The sequence below is a fragment of the Mirounga angustirostris genome, unplaced genomic scaffold (assembly GCF_029215605.1).
Source record: "Mirounga angustirostris isolate CCGP_5_RB_7025 unplaced genomic scaffold, mMirAng1.0.hap1 SCAF_12, whole genome shotgun sequence".
In the NCBI taxonomy this organism is placed as follows: domain Eukaryota; kingdom Metazoa; phylum Chordata; class Mammalia; order Carnivora; family Phocidae; genus Mirounga; species Mirounga angustirostris.
The window spans coordinates 85,115,670-85,136,335 of NW_026991720.1; the positions used below are offsets into that span (position 1 = coordinate 85,115,670).

Consider the following 20,666-nt stretch of genomic DNA (forward strand, 5'->3'; position numbering starts at 1 on the left):
GAAAACATTTTCCCACATATGTGGAGATATAACCTCATATTCAAATGATCCTCCAGGGTAGGAAGGGAATGAATAACATCCTATTTAATTAGACATTAAGAAAAGTTATAGGAGATTAAAGATTTTTACAGGTACTTTAAGATATCATCACATTAGGGGCACCTGGGTAGCGTAGTCAGTTGGGCATTCAACTCTTGGTTTCAGCTCGGGTCTGATTTCAGGGTTGTGAGATCGAGCCCCGCATGGAGCCTGCATCGAGCCCCGCGTGGGGCTTCATGCTCAGTGTGGAGTATGTTTGAGTTTCCCTCTCTCATTCTCCATCTGCCCCTCCCCCCACTCATTCTCTCTAAAATAAAAAAATGAATCTTAAAAAAAAAAAGATACCATCACTCTAGTAAGCTATTTCCCTCACTAGTAAACCCTGTCCTCTTTATATTGGAAGAGGGAAAATTGATATATTTCCTCATTCTCTAAAATGCACTTACCAGATAACTTCTTAAACAACTTTTATTCATGGATGATACATTATTCACTATTTTCTAATTATTATAAGAAATGTATACAGTGTGAAATAACTGTGCTCTCCTCTTTGCTTCCCCCATTTAAATTAGCTCTCAAACATCTTTCTAAGTTTCTAACTATATGTGTTTGTGCTTTTGCCAATTAACTTCCTCATGAGTTTCCATGATTTTCAGAATGTAACACCCCGTCACCCTCTACAAACCTAAAAAGCTCTTCTACCTCTGAGGAGTGAATTTCAGTGATTTCTCTGCTTACTTCTGAGCTCTCTACATTTCTATAAATCTGTCTTGCAGGTGACTCAGAGAAATAGCAAACCTACTCCTCCCACTGTGGAAAGGACACAACTCAGTAAGGGACGCCGCCATTTATACAGAGGCTCAAGCCAAAAATCTGGCATCACCCTTGATTCTCTCCCTCTCTTCTTTACCCCCATACTCAGTCTATTTCTATCTCCTGTTGATTCTTTTTCCTCAATGCCTCTCAAAACTGCAGACTTTGCTCCAGCGCTCTAGCCTTAATACAGACGCTTGTACCTGGACTACTGCCTTATAATTAGTCTCTAGTTCATCTATTATTCCTATGTCTATCCAGCAGGTAGAGTCATCTCTAAAACTTGTCTAACTGACCTTGTTACAGCCTAATTGATGATACCGAGTGTCCTTCCATTGCCAAAAGGGCAGAAAATAAATTCCTCGTGGAATGTGGCTTCTGCACCCCTCGTGACCTGGTCCTGTACCTCTTAAGCATCATCTCTCACCAGTCTCCTCACAATCAAGCCATACCCAAATGTGCAGATTTCCTCGGTGCCACCATACTTTTAAACCTCTATGTCTTTATTCAGGCTGTTCCTTTGGCTCAGCGCATACCCCTTCTTTCTCTCTTAGAAAAGGTCTTCTCTGTGAGAGAGGTTGTTTCCCACACCCATCATGGCTTGTAACCACTTGCCCCATGTCTGAGGAGCCATGTCTGCTTTGTCCATTCCAGCATCCCCAGCACTGAGTACAAAGTAGTCAGAATAAAGATTTGTTAACCAAATGAGTAGTATGATTCTAACTGAAAACTCATTATTGAAAAGAACTGAGAGTGAACATAATTAGTAGAAAATGTAAGAAACTTTTTTTTTCAAGAGGCACAATTGGTCACATTTGATCTCTAGTGAATATCTGCAACATTCCAGGGTTTAAATCCCAAATGTTAAGTCTCCAGTCAGATTTGCACTTCATCAGACCTACAATCCAGACTGGTGGTTAGCTGCCCAAATTGATAACTGAGCTACTCATTTTATTTTTTTTATTTTTATTTTTTTTAAAGATTTTATTTATTTATTTGACAGAGAGAGAGATAGCAAGAGCAGGAACACAAGCAGGGGGAGTGGGAGAAGGAGAAGCAGGCTTCCCACAGAGCAGGGAGCCCGATGCAGGGCTCGATCCCAGGACCCTGAGATCATGACCTGAGCCGAAGGCAGACGCTTAATGACTGAGCCACCCAGGCGCCCCTGAGCTACTCATTTTATTTTGACTGTTTGAGATTAGCTTCCACAGCTGTTCTAGTACTGTATTGTCAATCATTTGACTTTTAGATCAGAATTTAACCAATTTGGAGGAAGAAAACAAAAACCTTCAGAAGACTTATTTTTCAATATTTTAGCAGAACATAACTAGCATTCTCCCCATAGATAGCCATTTACAGCTCTCTCAGATTGTGTATATTCTTTACAAGAAAAAAAAACTGTGAATGGGACTTGAGGCTATATCCTAAGGTGTTTTTTTTTTTTTTTTTTTTTTTTTTTTAAGATTTTGCTTATTCATTTGACAGAGAAAGATAGAGAGAACATACAAGCAGAGGGAGAGGGAGAAGCAGGCTCCCTGCTGAGCAGAGAGCCTGATTAGGGCTCCATGCCAGGACCCTGGGATCATGACCTGAGCCAAAGGCAGGCGCTTAACTGCCTGGGCCACCCAGGCGCCCCTATATCCTAAGTTTTTAACTTGTCCTCAGTAGATAAAACTTTAATATGTGGTCTTTGAAAGTAAAAACTGAGTTTTCCCGAAATGCCAAAACCTAGGATAAAGCATTTAAGCTTCACTGCTTTTGTTCCACAAATGTTCACCAGACACTCCAGGCTTGTGATGAGTGCTGTGGTGGAATCATATTTTAATGTGTTTTATAATGTGCTTTGATCCTCTGCTTCTTGTTACCTCATGACCCTTCTGACAGCAGCTGGGCATCTACTTGTAGTTGTCAGGGGAAGGTTTTTACAGAAGAATACAGGAGGGAAAAAAAAAAAAAATCCCAGGCCTTCAAACTTTAAATTTTAAACCATGGAAGTCTTGAGACATAATATTTTTCAAACCGTGTAATCAGTTGGAACACTTTTTCCACCCCCAGATTAGTCTATGTCAAGAGAAAAGAAGAGCAGAAAAGAGAACAAGGAAGAGGAACAGAAAGGGAAGGAGAAGAGAAGGGAGAGAGCAGGGAAAGGGAGAGGAAGGAGGGGTGGAGGGAAAGAGCAGAGGAAGGGGGAGCTAGAGGGAAGCGAAGAATGAGATGCTGGGAGATCCTCCATGCAGGGCCCTGGTCCAGACCTCCATGGGCTCTATTCATCTGGAGAGAAGGTTGGAACCTCCTGGTAGGCGGGATCTAGGTAAATGGGAGCCCATCCCCACCCTTCCCTGCTCGGTTGTGAAAAGCAACAAGGCGTCTGGGTTTTCCGGTGCTTGCTGTTGTGTCAGCCAGGATCGAAAGAGGAAAACAGAAACAACTCTGTTCACAACTGCGGAAGTTTCACTGTGACGGGAAAATGGCTACATTAGTGGCAGAGACACCGAGAAGCCAAATAGGATAATGACAAATCTGGAGATGTGAGCAGCAGCAGGAAGCCACTCCTGCCCCTATGCTGGGAGACCAATGAGAGGAGGTGTTGCTACTGGACCCCAGGGGCCAAGGTCACCAGGGAAGCTGGAACCACAGGAGGCCTGACTGGAGGCAGAGGACCATGTAGGGAATGCAGCTGCTGCTGCTGATGCAAAGAAAGGCGGAGGTAGACTCTGGCCTCTTGCTTCTTCATATCCTCCAGTTGCTCACGAATGCCTCACAGGCACCAAACCCAACTGAATCTAGTGGGCATGAGTCAGCCACTCTGCAGCAGAGTGAGAGAAGGGTGAGGCACGGGCCTGAGGGCAATACCCCTAGATGTGAGAGCAGGAAAATGTCTGCAGGGGATGTCTAGGACTACAAACCTAAGACACCCTCACAGGTTCCCCATGCTCAGAAGGGGCCCAAAGCAAGACATCCATGACAGAGGAGCCAGAAGACTTAAAGGGCCTTTGGAGCTGGGACTAGGAAGACACATCAGGGATCTAACTAAACAGGAAACCAAAGACCAAATGAGCTCACAGCCATCCCAGTGTGTCCCAGCTTGGACAGAAGACAACACTGAAAAGATCAGACTTGCCTGCACCATAACACGTTGACTCCATGTAACTGCCCCCACTCCACTCTCATACCACACAGAGATGACACTCCCAAGGGAAGGGAGACGAGACCATCTAGCAGAATGGAGGCTGAATCTAAATTCACTCTTAGATAAAAAAAAAAAAAAGGAAAGAACCTAGTCTTACATCTAACAGAGCCCACTGAATGTTGGGGAAGAATGGACACAACACGGATTATCAGTAATGCAGTGAGAAATGGAGAGAAATACGTCATGTCCAAGGATGTGCTGGGGCTGGAGATCCATATAGAGAAGTAGTTCCTATACTTGCCTGGAAGGAAGGGCTTTTCAGAGATATTCAGAGTTCCTATACTTGCCTGGAAGGAAGGGCCTCACAGGTGATATTTGATGAGTCCAATGCCTGATCTTCAAGAGAAGCCAATGCATTCCTTATCTAACTACAGCCCCCTGAAGTTTTTCAGAAACCTGGCAAATCTCTCCAGGTTTATCTTCATTTTGATTAGCAGTGCTGGAGTGATAGGATGAGTGTGAACCGAATTTCAACTCTGATGAGTAGCATCAGCAGCTTGCAAAAAATGAGTGCCTTTTTTTAAAGATTTATTTATTTATTTTAGAGGGAAAGGGAGAGAGAGTCCCAAGCAGACTATGTGCTGAGCATGGACCCTGATAAAGGGCTCGATCTCAGGACCCTGAGATCACAACCTGAGCCAAAACCAAGAGTCCAACACTTAACCAACTGTGCCACCCAGGCGTCCCAGAAATTAGTTCTTCAAAATATATCCTTCTGTAGATTTGGTAAGGCCATTTCTAGACTTCAGTTTTGAACTAAAGAGTGAGATCTCAAGGCATTCAGGTAGTCTTACAGAATGTTCAGTCCATAAGAAAAGCATATATAAGCCAACTGGAATATATTATGTCCACATTACCAAACTTCTATAATGGAACAGATTTCAGTCTATCATGTAACATTCCAATCTGTCAGGACTTTGCTCAAAATACTGAATTTGCCACTTTGTAAGCAGAGAAACAAGACCATTGATTTACAAATAATCTCATCTATCACTATTCTAGAAACAATATTCCTAATCTTACCTTTTATAATCTAATATTTAGGAAATAAAAATAATTTATATTCTCTTCATTGTTTACAAAGTGAAAAATGATTCTATTACTGGAAACAATAAAAGTCATTGAAATAGTTTGAAAATTTTCTTTACCTCATTAGAGATATGTGTTCCAGAGAGATCTACTGACAGCAAGGAAAAGATGTTTACGATATATTCAATTCCTAGGTCAGTCAAATATTCACAATTTCGTAAACTCAAGTAGTTTAAATTAGGGCAGCTGAAAGAAAGCAGTATGAAGAATTAATTTTACTTTTAATCACAGGTCAGTAGCAATTTCTTTATACCAAAACTATCTGAGAGAAGCAAATGGTATTGAAGCAAGGACTTTTTTTCTCAAAATAAAAGTAAACTTAAAAGTGGAAAATAATTTGGCATTACAAAGTAGGATGAAAGGGAGGTGGATTATTATATATTATATATTATGTATTATTCCTATGGCAAATATATCTATTATATCTATGGTTTCATTTCGTATCATAATTTCTAATAAGAAAAAATATCACATGTATACAAAAAGCTATCATGTAAGTATGATGAATGACCACTAAAAGTACAAAGCCAAGTACAATGAGAAAATCCCTTACACGTTTGCTATAGGAATTGACTCTTACTTACTGTACACAAGGTCTCTGACAAGTAAAGAGGATAAGGAATAAACCCACCAGCCTGAACATCCCTTGGGAAATGCTTACATAGAGATAATATCCTTGAAAAGTGCAGAGAAGTCAGTCATGTCTAGATAGTGATAACTTCATTAATGACTCTATCTCAAACATTCTCTAATGTGAGATTAATAAGAAACATCTCAGATATGATCAAAAGACTAGTTTTATCTGACTCCAATGTCTTTTATTTTATTTTATTTCCCTGAGTATTAGACCAGTTTCTCAGTCTCCTGGTGTTTCCCAAATGGTTCTGAAGGTCTATTTCTGAAGTCTCCTATTAGCAGATACACATTACTAATGAAATGATGTAAAATTTTACTGTTTTATCGTACCGCTCTGATAGTTTCACAATAGAGATATCGCTCAGGTGGATACAGTTACTTAAATTTAGCTCTCTTATCCTGGTGCTCACAGGACCATCAAGAAATTGTCTTAGTCCCACATCACCAATTCTGTAGGAAAGAGAAAAGCTCACATGTGATTTTATGTGTAAAGGTATAGAGTACTACTTAAGTAATAGTTACTGTATTCAATACATTCTAAAATAGCATGGTAATATCTTTATATGGGTATTGTGTCAACATTTTAAAACCGAATTTGATCATATAAATTCAGTATAATAGAAAAAGTATAAATGATAGTCACGGGAGAAGGATTAATTAACATGTTCTTCCTGTTCATTGTTCATTTAATTAAATGGCATGATTATTAGAATTATTAACAAGACAGATGGTTCTTAAGGTCTCTTTGGTGTTAAAATGTGATCAAGTTAAGCAGTCCCTGATGCAGTCTCCTGCAAAAGAAAAACACCAAAACTTAGGAAAGGGAGAACCAACACTAACAGTCAAACTACAGCCAGAATCTTGCAGGAATTTTCACTAAATACAGGGTCAAGTAGCTGGACTGAAAATCCAATAAGTGACCTATGGAATTTTTTCTGCTGAAGTACAGAAAACCTGGAGGAAGACCTTGACCTCAGTCTTCCCACACTGTCTATCCATAATCAGAGACACCTTTGTGTCAGTGCCATTTTCACTCTCCACCAGGAACTATGCTTTATGAATGGCTAGAAGTCTGTTCGGCCCATCTGTTCCCTATCTTCCAATGGGAGCTTTATTTCTAATTCCATTTGGAGACCACCAGTTCCTTCTAAAAAGCATTTCAGTAAATACAGCACAACAGGAGATTGCACACTGCATCCTAAGAGAGGTGGCTTTCACACACAACAATCCTATAGGTAGGTGTACCAATGGGAAGAGCCTTGGGAGCCATATAAGTTGACTGCTGATATCTCTTATACCCTTTGTTTGGTCAGATTTACAAAGAGCTGAGCAATACAGGCAGAAGGTGAATGGGCCTGTTTCAGTTGAATGGGATACCTCCTTTGTCCATCAACTCCCCTTCCATCTGTAATAGGACAGGGGGACTGTGGCAGCACCTGGGAAAGCAGTTAAGGGCTTGGTGGGTGGGGGAATGGGAGGGCAGAAGGGAGAAGGAGAGTATAAACACAACTGATCAACTTATCTCTTGGCAAGCAGCAGGGCTGGTGTATTCATTGAGAGATATTTTTACTAACCAGAAAACAAATATGGCATGGCATTTGTAAGACTTGAGAAAGCAAACCTCTGAAAATGACTTTTAAAAGAAAATACAAAAACATTAGAACATAGTAAACAGTGTAAAGAAGCAATAGGAATTAATAAGGAGTGACCTGGCTGTAACAAGATGCATTCTAAGATGAAAAGGTGGCCACCTGAGATAAAGAACAGATGGCAAACAGCAATATTTTTCTAGATATCTAGGTTTTCTAGATATGTCTTCTAAGGCAAGGGAAAGAAAAGCAAAAATAAACTATTGGGGGACTACATCAAAATGAAACCTTTTGCACAGCAAAAGAAGCCAACCAAACAAAATGGCGACTTACTGAATGGAAGATGTTTGCAAATTATGTCTGATAAGGGGTTAATATCCAAAATATATAAAGAACTTATAAAAGTCATCTTCTGGTGGCAGGGTCTGGAGAAGGGGGGGCAGGTGCCGTGCCCAGCTGCAAAGGTGGCAGGAAGAGGCCCCTGAAGCAGCCCAAGGAGACGGACGAGGAAGAGAAGGCGTTGAAGCAGAAACAGAAAGAGGAGCAAAAGAAACTCAAAGAGCTAAAAGCAAAGACCACGGGGAAAGCCTCCAGGGCCACAGGTGGAATTAAGAAATCTGGCAAAGGGCACCTGGGTGGCTCAGTCAGTTAAGTGTCGGCCTTCGGCTCAGGTGACGATATCAGGGTCCTGAGATCAAGCCCTGTATTGGGCTCCCTGCTCAGCGGGAGTTTGCTTCTCCCCCTCCCTCTGCTGCGCTCTCTCTGTCAAATAAATAAATAAAATCTTAAAAAAAAAAAAGAAGAAATCTGGCAAAAAATAAGCTGTTCCTTGTGCCTGAGGCAAAGGTGATCCTTAATTCCATTCCCGTTTAAACATCTGGATTCCCTGTCATAGCATCTGTTGCCACCTACAGCTAGAATGAAGTGTTTTCTTAGATCTTGTTGTACATTTAAGAATAAACTTTTGTAAAAAGAAAAAAACAATCATTTAAAAAAAAAAAAGCTTAGGGGCACCTGGATGGCTCAGTCATTAAGCGTCTGCCTTTGGCTGAGGTCATGATCCCAGGGTCCTGGGATTGAGCCCCACATCGGGCTCCCTGCTCCCTGGGAAGCCTGCTTCTCCCTCTCCCTCTCCCCCTGCTTGTGTTCCCTCTCCCGCTGTCTCTCTCTGTCAAAAAAAAAAAAAAAAAAAATTAAAAAAAAAAGCTTATGCAAGTCAACATCCAAAAAACAAATATTCCAATTAAGAAAATGGGCAGAGGACCTGAATAGACATTTTTTTTTTTTAAAGATTTTATTTATTTATTTGACAGAGAGAGAGACACAGCGAGAGAGGGAACACAAGCAGGGGGAGTGGGAGAGGGAGAAGCAGGCTTCCCGTGGAGCAGGGAGCCCAATGCGGGGCTCGATCCCAGGACCTGGAATCATGACCTGAGCCGAAGGCAGACGCTTAACGACTGAGCCACCCAGGCGTCCCATGAATAGACATTTTTCTAAAGAAGACCTATAGATGGCCAAACAGACACATGAAAAGATGCTCAGCATCACTCATCACCAGGGAAATGCAAATCAAAACTACAATGAAGTATCACCTCACACTTGTCAGAGTGTCTGGTATCCAAAAGACGAGAAATAATAAGTATTGGTGAGGATGTGGAGAAAAGGGAAAATTTGTACACCATTGATGGGAATGTAAATTGGCACAGCCACGATGGAAAACAGAATGGAGGTTCCTAAAAAAATTAAAAATAGGACTACCATAGGGTCCAGCAATTCCACTATTGGATATTTACCCAAAGAAAATGAAAACACTAATTCAAAAAATATATATCCAGCCCATGTTTATTGCAGCATGATTTACAATAGCCAAGATATGGAAGCAATCTAAGTGTTCATCAGTTGATGAATGGATAAAGAAAATGTGGTGTACATACATATATACACACACACTATACAGTACACACAATAGAATATTACGCAGCCATAAAAATGATGAGATCATGCCATTGAGACAACATGGATGGACCTGGAGGGACCTACATGACCTAAGTCAGACTGAGAAAGACAAAACCATATGATTCCACTCAAAAATTGTTGGGGTTAATACGGAGCATGAAATCAGCCATAATACCTGGCTTGCTAAAATGTAACACACAGGCCGCTGGGGGCAAGAGAAGGTTTCGGAGAAGGGCGTGGGCCTTTGGAATGCCGACACCTGCGTGACCACTCTGCTGTAGGAATGCCGGGGGAGTTGCCTTCCCTGAAGCTCTCTTAGCCCAAACAGCCACCCTGTGATCTAAGAGATGTATGCATTGTACCTTAGGCTATGTTTAGTTGAACACGTAGATTAGCATATCTTATCTTTCCCGTCAATCCTCTCAGTTTCAGTAAGACCCCTTGTCACACATCACATGCTTGAGAAACAGTGAAAGGATAGCCTGAAGGACCAATAAAAGAGGGAGCAAAGAAGAGCAAAGGGTCTTCATCTCTGAGCGTTGCCCCCTTGCCTTCCCCTCTCTTTCACGGCAAAGTTTGGAGTAATCTTTCATCCGTCGGTACAGGGATTGCTGACCATTCCTGGCAACAAATGAAATCTAAAAAAACCCATACGATTCCACTCATAAGTGAAATTAAAAAAAAGAGAGAAGAAAACCAAAGGAATAAACAAACAAAAAGCTGAATCAGACCTATAAATACAGAGGACAAACTGATGGTTGCCAGAGGGTAGAGGGGTGAGAGGATAAGCAAAAGGCTGAAGAGGAGATACAGGCTTCCAGTTATGACCAAGTCAAGGGAATAAAAGGATAAGGAATACAGCATAAGGAATACAGCTAATGATATTGTAATAATGATATAACAGGACAGATGGTAGCTACATGCAGATGGTGAAAACAGTATAATGTATAAAGGTGTCAAATCATTAAGTTGTACACCTGAAACTAATGTAACATTGTGTGTCAACTATACTCAAATTAACAAACAAGTCAAAAAAAAAGATGACAAACTAAAAATTCAATGATAAGAATAATAACCTAATTTAAGTCATCAAAACCAAAATTGACCCTTTAAAATATTAGTAGAAGGCATATTTGAGAAGTTCCTTTGAAATGCAGAAAGATAAAGAATTAAAAATAAATGAGATAAAAAAGAGTGAACTAGGATTCAATCTTTAAATAAAGAGGATTCTTGAGAAAGATACAAGAATAAGTAAACACAAAACAATAATCAGTGATATATAAAAGCTTTTAAAATAGCAAAACATGATCCTTATGTTAAAAAAGAAGAGTAAATAAAAACAAAAAGGTAAAAAGTAAGTACAAATAGTAGAAACATGGAAGAAGCCAAGGAAGACCTAATATATCAGTTTTATAATAATGATAAATATAAATAAGTTGAAAATATCCCCTATTAAAAGACAAGAGATTTTCAAATTGGTTTAACAAATAAAATCTAGATTATAAGTAGTCTACAAAAAACACATTTAAAATAAGATGACAACATAACAAAAAAAATTGCAAAGATGTATTAGGCAAATGTAAATAAAAATAATACAGCAGTGGCAAATAATGAATACATTGAGTCAAAACACTATGCTAATAAAAATATTAAATAAGACTACAAGGTAATTTTATGTTGATTAAAGTTACCACCCACAATGAAGATAGTATATTGGGTATAGATTCTTGAGATCATATTCTTCCCCCCGTGAAACTGTGACAGTGAAATGGAGTAATTATGTAGTGATTTTATTTTAATTTATTTTATTTATTTTTAAAGGTTTTATTTATTTATTTGAGAGAGAGAGAATGAGAGAGAACACATGAGAGGGGGGAGGGTCAGAGGGAGAAGTAGACCCCCCGCTGAGCAGGGAGCCCGATGCGGGACTCGATCCCAGGACTCTGGGATCTTGACCTGAGCCGAAGGCAGTCGCTTAACCAACTGAGCCACCCAGGCGCCCCACAACGTATTTTTAAAATCACTACATAGGGCGCCTGGGTGGCTCAGTTGGTTAAGCGACTGCCTTCGGCTCAGGTCATGATCCTGGAGTCCCTGGATCGAGTCCCACATCGGGCTCCCTGCTCAGCGGGGAGTCTGCTTCTCCCTCTGACCCTCCCCCCTCATGTGCTCTCTCTCATTCTCTCTCTCTCAAATAAATAAATAAAACCTTTAAAAATAAATAAAATAAATTAAATAAATAAATAAAAATACGTTGTGTGTGTGTGTGTTATTAAAAAAAAAAAATCGGACTGACCTCTGGATTTCTCATCCGCAATAGAAATACCGAACATATAATAATATAAAGAATAATATATACAATAATAAACATAATATGAACAGTAATAATATAAATATCAATTATAAATATATTTTCTGTTACAGAGGGGAAGTCCAAGTTCAGTCTGTTTGTTTTGGTAACTTTAGTTATGAATTTTTATGCAACATATAATAAAGCATAAATATAAAATAAAATGAAAATAGAAATTCAAAAAGAACATAATTAAGATACAATTTTTTTGGTAGACTGAGCTTTTGACAAACAAAAAAGAGGTATAAAAATTAGAATAAGTAATTCAGTTTAAGTTCCATGCAATATTTAAAGGTATCCAACATATTAACATAATCATCATCTTCCCCACCACCTTTACCCCTAAATAAAAAAAATCTCAATTCCGAAAGACGGAAATTGTGCAAGCCATCTTTTTGTACCATGATGTCATAAAACTGAAAATTATTTACAAAGTGATTATTAGCCATAAACTACATGGGAATTTTTTTTTAAGCGTTTTATTTATTTATTTATTTATTTATTTTTAATTTCTTATGTTCAGTAGCCAGCATATAGTATATCACTAGTTTTTGATGTACTGTTCAACGATTCACGAGTTGTGTATAATTTGGGAAGTTGAATATATCTTCAATAAATAATTCTTGGATAAAGAGAAAATCAAATAACTATTGTAAAACTATTTTTCCAAAATTAATTTATATATTTAACACAATTTCAATTAATATCTCAATAGGATTTTTTCTGAAATGTGACCAAATTGTTGTAAAGTTCATTTGGAGGGGCACCTGGCTGGCTCAGTTGGTAGAGCATGTGACTCTTGATCTTACAGTCATGAGTTCAAGCCCCACATTGGGCATAGATTATTTAAAAAAAAAAAAAAGTTTCTAAAGTTCATTTGGAAGAATAAACTGGCAAAAAATATCTAACTTACTAAGGAGAGTCTAATTCCATTAGATATTAAAACATATTATAAAGCAATAATAATAGGTAACATTTATTGAGTGTTTATTATGTGCCAGACGCTATTCTAAGCATATTACATGAATTAACATATTTGATCCTCAAAACAGTCCTGAGTTTATACTCTTATTTTCCCCATTTTACAGATAAAATACTGTATAAAATTAGAAGACAGATAAGTGAATGGAACAGAAAAGGTAGTCTGAAAACAGACATACATACACACATCCATATATATATATACACACACACTCATATGTGTGTGAATGTACATATATACGTAAATGTATGTATAAATATGTGTATATATATGTATCTATAATTTTATATTATAACCCAGGAGGCATCAAAAGTCAACAGAAAAGGATTATTCACGTAACGGTCCCAGTTAATTGGTTAATGTATTAATCCCAAATCTGGCTATGCGTCAAAAGCATCTATGTTGTTTTGTTGTGTGTTTTTTTTTTAAGATTTTATTTATTCATTTGATTGAGAGAGAGAGCACAAGCAGAGGGAGAGGCAGAGAGAGAGGGAGCTGGGAGCCCGACGTGGAGCTCAATTCCAGGACCTGGAGATCATGACCTGAGCTGAAGGCAGACGCTCAACCATCTGAGCCAACCAGTTTTTTCAAAAAAAATACAGAAGCTGGGGTTCCATTCCTAAATATTCAGATTCAGGAGCTCTAGGGTAGGGCTTGGGCATGTGTAGTTTTATTCAGCTCCTTGGGTGATTCTGATACCCTGGAATTTTTGCTTTTAAATCATATATATGTTTTTAATTTACCTTTTCATTACTGATTCCTAATTTAATAGCATTGTAGTGAGAGAATAAAGTTTGTTGATACTAATAATTTGAAAGTTATTGAAACTTGCTTTAAAACTTCATGCACAGCCCATTTTAAAAAAGATTGATGTGTGGTTGAAGAAAATGTATATTCTCTGACTCTCAAAATTACTGTTTTAGGCTTGTCTCTTATAAATGAAATTTTAAAATCTAATCTGAAACTCTGATACTAAACTTCTCTGTCTTTTTACCCTATGATATACTCTTTCATATTTTTCATCTTCTTCTTTTTTTTTTTTACTCTGCTGTCATGGAAGACATTATCTTCCATCTCTGTACTTCTCTCCTCAGTGAGTTCTAATCTGCTGATTGGCAATCCACTGGGTTTCTTTATTTCAATATATCATATTCAAATATATTTCAATATATTATATATATATCAATATATAAGTATATTTTTTATTCCTAAAAGTTGTTTTTCTAAATAAATCTAGTTATTTTCTCATATTTTGTTGCCTGCTCATATTTCTGATTTCATTAATTTCTTCAAACATTTCATACATATTTGCTTAATATCCTATGTCTGACAACTCCAATATCTGAATTATTTGAAGGTCAAATTTATTTTGCTGTTTCTGGTAACTCTTTCTCATGGTGACTCATATCTTTATACATGTAATAATTTTTAATTGTGAGCACCTATATTTTATTCTTAATCTAAGGAGTCCTAGAAGCCTAAATAGAAAATGCTTTCCTGGGTTGCCTGGGTGGCTCAGTCATTTAAGTGTCTGCCTTTGGCTCAGGTTATGATCTCTGGGTCCTGGGATCAAGCCCTACAGTGGGCTCCCTACTCAGCGGGGAGTCTACTTCTCCCTTTCCCTCTGCCCCTCCCTCCCACTCGTGTGTTCCCTCTCTCACTCTCTCAAATAAATAAATAAAATCTTAAAAAAAAAAAAAAGAATTTGATCCTTGCCCACCTGAGAATACCAGGATAGAAGCCCAATACCCAGCTGAAGAAAGGGTTTCATTAAGAACTTGTCATCTGTCCATCTGTTAGGGACTCCACACAGAGGACAAATCTAACCAAGAGTAGGAAGAGGAAACCCTTCAGTAAGATTGGTTTCTCCTAAGCAACTAACAAAGTCCGTTTGGGAAAAGTCCTGTTTGTTCTATACACTGTGGTAAAACTGAACTAACCATGAGAATCCTCATTAGGAAAAGTAGCCCGTAGTGTTCCTGTGAATTCATTTAATCTTATAAGAGTCCATGATTCCACATGGGTGCCCCTTCTTTATGTTACCACAGAACTCTGCACTTCCCTGTACTTGAACTCCTGACTTTCATGTTTACTAACTAGTGAGCCCCTTAAGAAGAGGGTCTCACACATTTTAGATAATCAATATTTCTTGAATATATAACTGAGTGACTCATTACCTTATACAATTTGCCAAATTCAACACAGTCAGTTGCTTCAAAGGTGAAAGTGACTTAAGGCTACCATCTGTTATTCTCTTGCAGTCTGCCATGTAAATGTGATTGATATTTGGATAATTCTTGTCTATAAACTTGAAGCATGCATCAGTAATCCTTTTATTTCCTGTTTAAAAAAAAACAGAAGGGAAATATTGTATTTGTAATGCCCCAAGAGTAAAAGTAAACATTAATGCTGAACCCCATTTTTAATATCACAAACCTTCAAATCGGATCTTTCTGAGGTTACAAGCAGAAAGAGCTTTAAAAGCACAGTCAGAGATATGAGGCGCACCAATGAAAACTATTGATGTTATACGAGAACACTTTTCAACTAAAGCCTTTAGAAGAAAAAAAGATGATTAAATTTACCACAGTGTATAGAACAAGCTTAGCAAAGTAATGAGGTTATTTATTTTTCTCAATATTTTCAGAAGGAGACATATTAACTATTAAATTTTCCTAATTTCAAAGACAATGGTACCTTTATTCAATATATTTGAGCACACTTACACTTGAGTAATGGAGAGGAATCAAAATTAAATCATGTTACAAAGTGGGGGAAAACATGAGAAAATGGAATGCTGAAAAAAATCACTATATTTAGAAGTTTGACACAGAGAACTAAAGTTAAAGTTTATGCTTAGGCTACAGGATCTCTGAAATAAAAATATCCTAATTGGGAAACGGAGTTTTTTAGGGTATGTAAGGATTCAAATGTTCAAATGTTTGTGTGTGTGTAAATTTTTTAATGATTTTCTTACTATAAAAACAACTAAATTGAAAATACCATTCATATTTTTCAGTAATCCAAGCCACTAGAAAATGTGCCCATCTATTAGGACTGAGAAGAAAATGTACTTTGCAACTACCTACTTTTATACAGTTGTCCGTTAGAGTTGGCATGTCGTTGATGGTCAGATGCATAATTCCGGTGCAGCTGTTTGCAATGTTCCTGAAGCCTTGGACTGAAATCTGAATTGTACAGAGTAGATGAAAATGATGGAAGAATTCGTTAGCATGACATCTAATAAAACCCTAAAGAAGTAATAGCCCAAGGTATGTCATGATTTTACTACTGTATTTTAAAATTAAAACCATAAAATATGGACGACCTAAGCGGGAAAGGATCTAATCTTGATTTCTTTACTACTTAATTTCTTATATGTATATATTGTGAAATGATCACCACAATAAGTCTAGTTAACTTATTGTTTAATTTTTGTATTGAGGCAAAATTCACATAACACAAAATTAATCACTTAAATGGGCCATAAACCATTCATAATCTTATGTAACCATAACCTCTATCTAGTCCCAAAACATTTTTATCACTCTAAGAGGAAATTGAATCTACTAAGCCATTGCTTCTTACACATCCCAGCCCCCAGCAGTCACTATCTTTGTGGATTTACCTATTCTAAATATTTAGTGTAAGTGGAATTATACAATATATGGCCTTTTGTATATCCTTTCTTTCACTTAGCATAATGTTTTTGAGGTTCATCCACAATGTAGCATCATGTATCAGTACCTTATTCATTTTTATGGCTGTATATAAAAAAAGATTTTATTTATTCATTTGAGAGAGAGAGACTGAGAGCATGAATGGAGGGGAGGGAAGTGGCAGAGGAAGAGGGGGAGGCACACTCCCCGCTGAGCAAGGAGCCCGACATGGGGCTCGATTCCAGGACCCCAAGATCTTGACCTGAGCCAAAGGCAGACGTTTAACTGACTGAGCCACCCAAGCACTCCTGTGGCTGAATAATATTCTGTTGAATGAATATACCACATTTTGTTCAACCATTCATCTGTTGATGAATATTTGGGTTGTTTCCATCTTTTGGATATTTGAATAGTACTACTATGAACATGCATATACATCTATTTGTTTGAGTACCAATTTTCAGTTCTTATGAGTATATACCTAGGAGTGGAATTGCTGGACCATATGGTAATTCTATGTTTAACTTTTTAAGGAACCACCAAAATGTTTTTTTACAGTGGTTGCACCATTTTACATTCCACCAGCAATCTATGAGTGTTCCCACTTCTCTACATCTTTGCCAGCATTATTTTTCATTTTCCCATACTTTCCTTTAAAAAAATTTTCTAGTGGGTTTGAAGTGGTACCTCATTGTGATTTCGATTTGCATCTCCTTAATGACTAATGATATTGAGCATCTTTTCATGTATTTATCAGTCACTTGCATATCTTTCTTGGGGAAATGTCTATCCAAGCCCTTTGCCTATTTTTTAATTGGGTTATTTGTCTTTCAGTTCTTGATTTATAAGAATTCCTTATATATTCTGGATACTAGAGCCTTAGATATATGATTTGCAAATATTTCCTCCCATTCTTTAGGTTGTCTTTTCACTTTTTAAATAATGTCCTTTGATGCACAAGTTTTTAATTTTATGCAGCCCAATTTATCTGTTTTTTTTCTTTTGTTGCTTATGGTTTTGGTATCATATCTAAGAATCCATTGCCAAATCTAAAGTCATGAAGCTTTACCTTTAGTGTTTTCATCTAAGGTTTATTATTTTAGCTCTTATATTTAGGTCATTGGTCCATTTTGAGTTAATTTTTGTGTATGGTATGAGGTAGGAATCCAACTTCTTTTTTTTTTTTTAGCTTTTCAAGTATTTTTTTAATGTAATTTAATTTTATTATGTTATGTCAGTCACCATACAATACATCATTAGTTTTTGATGTAGTGATCCATGATTCATTGTTTTCGTGTAACACCCAGTGCTCCATGCAGTACATGCCCTCCTTAATACCCATCACCAGGCTAACACTTCCCCCCACCGCCCTCCCCTCTAAAACCCTCAGTTTGTTTCTCAGAGTCCATAGTCTCTCATGGTTCGTCTCTCCCTCCAATTTCCCCCCCTTCATTTTTCCCTTCCTTCTCCTGATGTCCTCCATGCTATTCCTTATGTTCCACAAATAAGTGAAACCATATGATAATTGACTTTCTCTGCTTGATTTATTTCACTTAGCATAATCTCCTCCAGTCCCATCCATGTTGATGTAAAAGTTGGGTATTCATCCTTTCTGATGGCTGAGTAATATTCTATTGTATATATGGACCACATCTTCTTTATCCATTCATCTGCTGAAGGGCATCTTGGCTCTTTCCACAGTTTGGCTATTGCAGACATTGCTGCTATGAACATTGGGGTGCATAACACCATTCTTTTCACTACATCTGTGTCTTTGGGGTAAATACCCAGGAGTGCAATTGCTGGGTCATAGGGTAGCTCTATTTTTAATTTTTTGAGGCACCTCCACACTGTTTTCCAAAGTGGCTGTACCAACTTGCATTCCCACCAGCAGTGTAAGAGGGTTCCCCTTTCTCTACAACCTCTCCAACATTTGTTGTTTCTTGCATTGTCAATTTTTGCCATTCTAACTGGTGTAAGGTGGAATCTCAGTGTGGTTTTGATTTGAATTTCCCTGATGGCTAATGATGATGAACATTTTTTCATGTGTCTGTTAGCCATTTGTATGTCTTTTTCAGAGAAGTGTCTGTTCATGTCTTCTGCCCATTTTTTGACTTGATTATTTGTTTTTTGGGTGTTGAGTTTGAGAAGTTCTTTATAGATCTTGGATACCAGCCCTTTATCTGTAGTGTCATTTGTAAATATCTTCTCCCATTCTGTGGGTTGCCTCTTTGTTTTGTTGACTGTTTCCTTTGCTGTGCAGAAGCTTTTTATCTTGATGATGTACCAAAAGTTCATTTTTGCTTTTGTTTCACTAGCCTTTGGAGATGTATCTTGAAAGAAGTTGCTGTGGGCGATGTCAAAGAGGTTACTGCCTATGTTCTCCTCTAGGATTTTGATGGATTCCTGTCTCACATTGAGGTCTTTCATCCATTTTGAGTTTATCTTTGTGTATGGTGTTAGAGAATGGTCGAGTTTCATTCTTCTGTATATAGCTGTCCAATTTTCCTAGCACCATTTACTGAAGAGACTGTCTTTTTTCCATTGCATGTTTTTTCCTGCTTTGTCAAAGATTATTTGACCATAGAGTTGAGGGTCCATATCTGGGCTACCTATCCTGTTCCATTGGTCTATATGTCTGTTTTTGTGCCAGAAAAATGCTGTCTTGGTGACCACTGCTTTGTAATATAGCTTGAAATCAGTCACTGTGATGCCCCCAGCTTTGTTTTTCTTTTTCAACATTTCCTTGGCGATTCGGAGTCTTTTCTGATTCCATACAAATTTTAGGATTGTTTGTTCTAGCACTTTGAAAAATGTCATTGGAATTTTGATTGGGATGGCATTGAAGGTATAGATTGCTCTGGGTAGCATAGACATTTTAGCAATGTTTATTCTTCTGATACACGAGCATGGAATGTTTTTCCATCTTTTTGTGTCTTCTTCAATTTCTTTCGTGAGTGTTCTGTCATTCCTAGAGTATAAATCCTTTACCTCTTTGGTTAGGTTTATTCCAAGGTATCTTATGGTTTTTGGTGCTATTGTAAATGAAATCGTTTCTCTAATTTCTCTTTCTACAGTTGCATTGTTAGTGTATAAGCAAGCAACTGATTTCTGTGCATTGATTTTGTATCCTGCCACATTACTGAATTGCTGGATGAGTTCTAGTAATTCGGGGGTGGAGTCCTGGATTTTCCACATAAAGTATCATGTTGTCTGTGAAAAGAGAGTTTGACTTCTTCTTTGCCAATTTGAATACCTTTTATTTCTTTTTGTTGTCTGATTGCTGTTGCTAGGACTTCTAGTACTACATTGAACTATAGTGGTGAGAGTGGGCATACTTGATGTGTTCCTGATCTTAAGGGAAAGGCTCTCAGCTTTTCCCCATTGAGGATGATATTCACTGTGGGTTTTTTCATAGAAGGATTTTATGAACTTGAGGAATGTTCCCTCTATCCCTATACTCTGAAGAGTTTTAATCAGGAAAGGATGCTGTATTTTGTCAAATGCTTTTTCTGCATCATTTCAGAGAACCATATGGTTCTTCTCTTTCCTCTTATTACTGTGTTCTATCACATTGATTGATTTGCAAATGTTGAACCACCCTTGCATCCTGGGGATAAATCCCATTTGCTCATGGTGGATGATCCTTTTAATGTATTGTTGGATCCTATTAGCTAGGATTTTGTTGAGGATTTTGGAATCCATATTCATCAGGGATATCAGTCTGAAATTCTCCTTTTTGATGGGGTCTTTGCCTGGTTTGGGGATTAAGGTAATGCTGGCCTCATAGAATGAGTCTGGAAGCTTTCCTTCTGTTTCTATTTTTTGAAACAGCTTCAAGAGAATAGGTATTATTTCTTCTTTGAATGTTTGGTAGAATTCCCCAGGGAATCCATCAGGCCCTGGACTCTTGTTTTTTTGGGGCGTTTTTGATCACTGCTTCAATCTCGTTACTGGTTATTGGCCTATTCAGGTTGTCAATTTCTTCCTGTTTCAGTCTTGGCAGTTTATAGGTTTCCAGGAAGGCATCCATTTCTTCCAGGTTGCTCAATTTATTGGCATATAGTTGTTGATAATAATTTCTAATAATTGTTTCTATTTCCTTGGTGTTAGTCATGATCTCTCCCCTTTCATTCATAATTTTATTAATTTGGGTCCTTTCTCTTTTCTTTTGGATAAGTCTGGCCAGTGGTTTATTGATCTTATTAATTCTTTCAAAGAACCAACTTCTAGTTTCGTTGATCTGATCTGCTGTGTTTCTGGTTTCTAATTCATTGATCTCTGCTCTAATCTTAATTATTTCTCTTCTAATGCATGGCTCAGGCATTGTTTGTTGCTTTTTCTCTACTTCTTTAAGGTGTAC

General features: G+C 37.7%; 1 protein-coding gene across 2 annotated transcripts in view; it reads right to left on the reverse strand.

The window, feature by feature from the left end:
• Window positions 1–20,666, reverse strand: part of FBXL13 (F-box and leucine rich repeat protein 13) — a 245,219-nt gene that overhangs the window by 59,910 nt on the left and 164,643 nt on the right. For both annotated transcript variants that reach the window (XM_064575384.1, XM_064575385.1), the window contains 5 exons: window positions 15,734–15,832; window positions 15,081–15,198; window positions 14,822–14,984; window positions 6,098–6,217; window positions 5,191–5,317 (listed from right to left, as the gene is read on the reverse strand). In XM_064575384.1, the coding sequence (XP_064431454.1) occupies window positions 5,191–5,317; window positions 6,098–6,217; window positions 14,822–14,984; window positions 15,081–15,198; window positions 15,734–15,832 (627 nt within the window). The remainder of the gene's footprint in view (window positions 1–5,190; window positions 5,318–6,097; window positions 6,218–14,821; window positions 14,985–15,080; window positions 15,199–15,733; window positions 15,833–20,666) is intronic.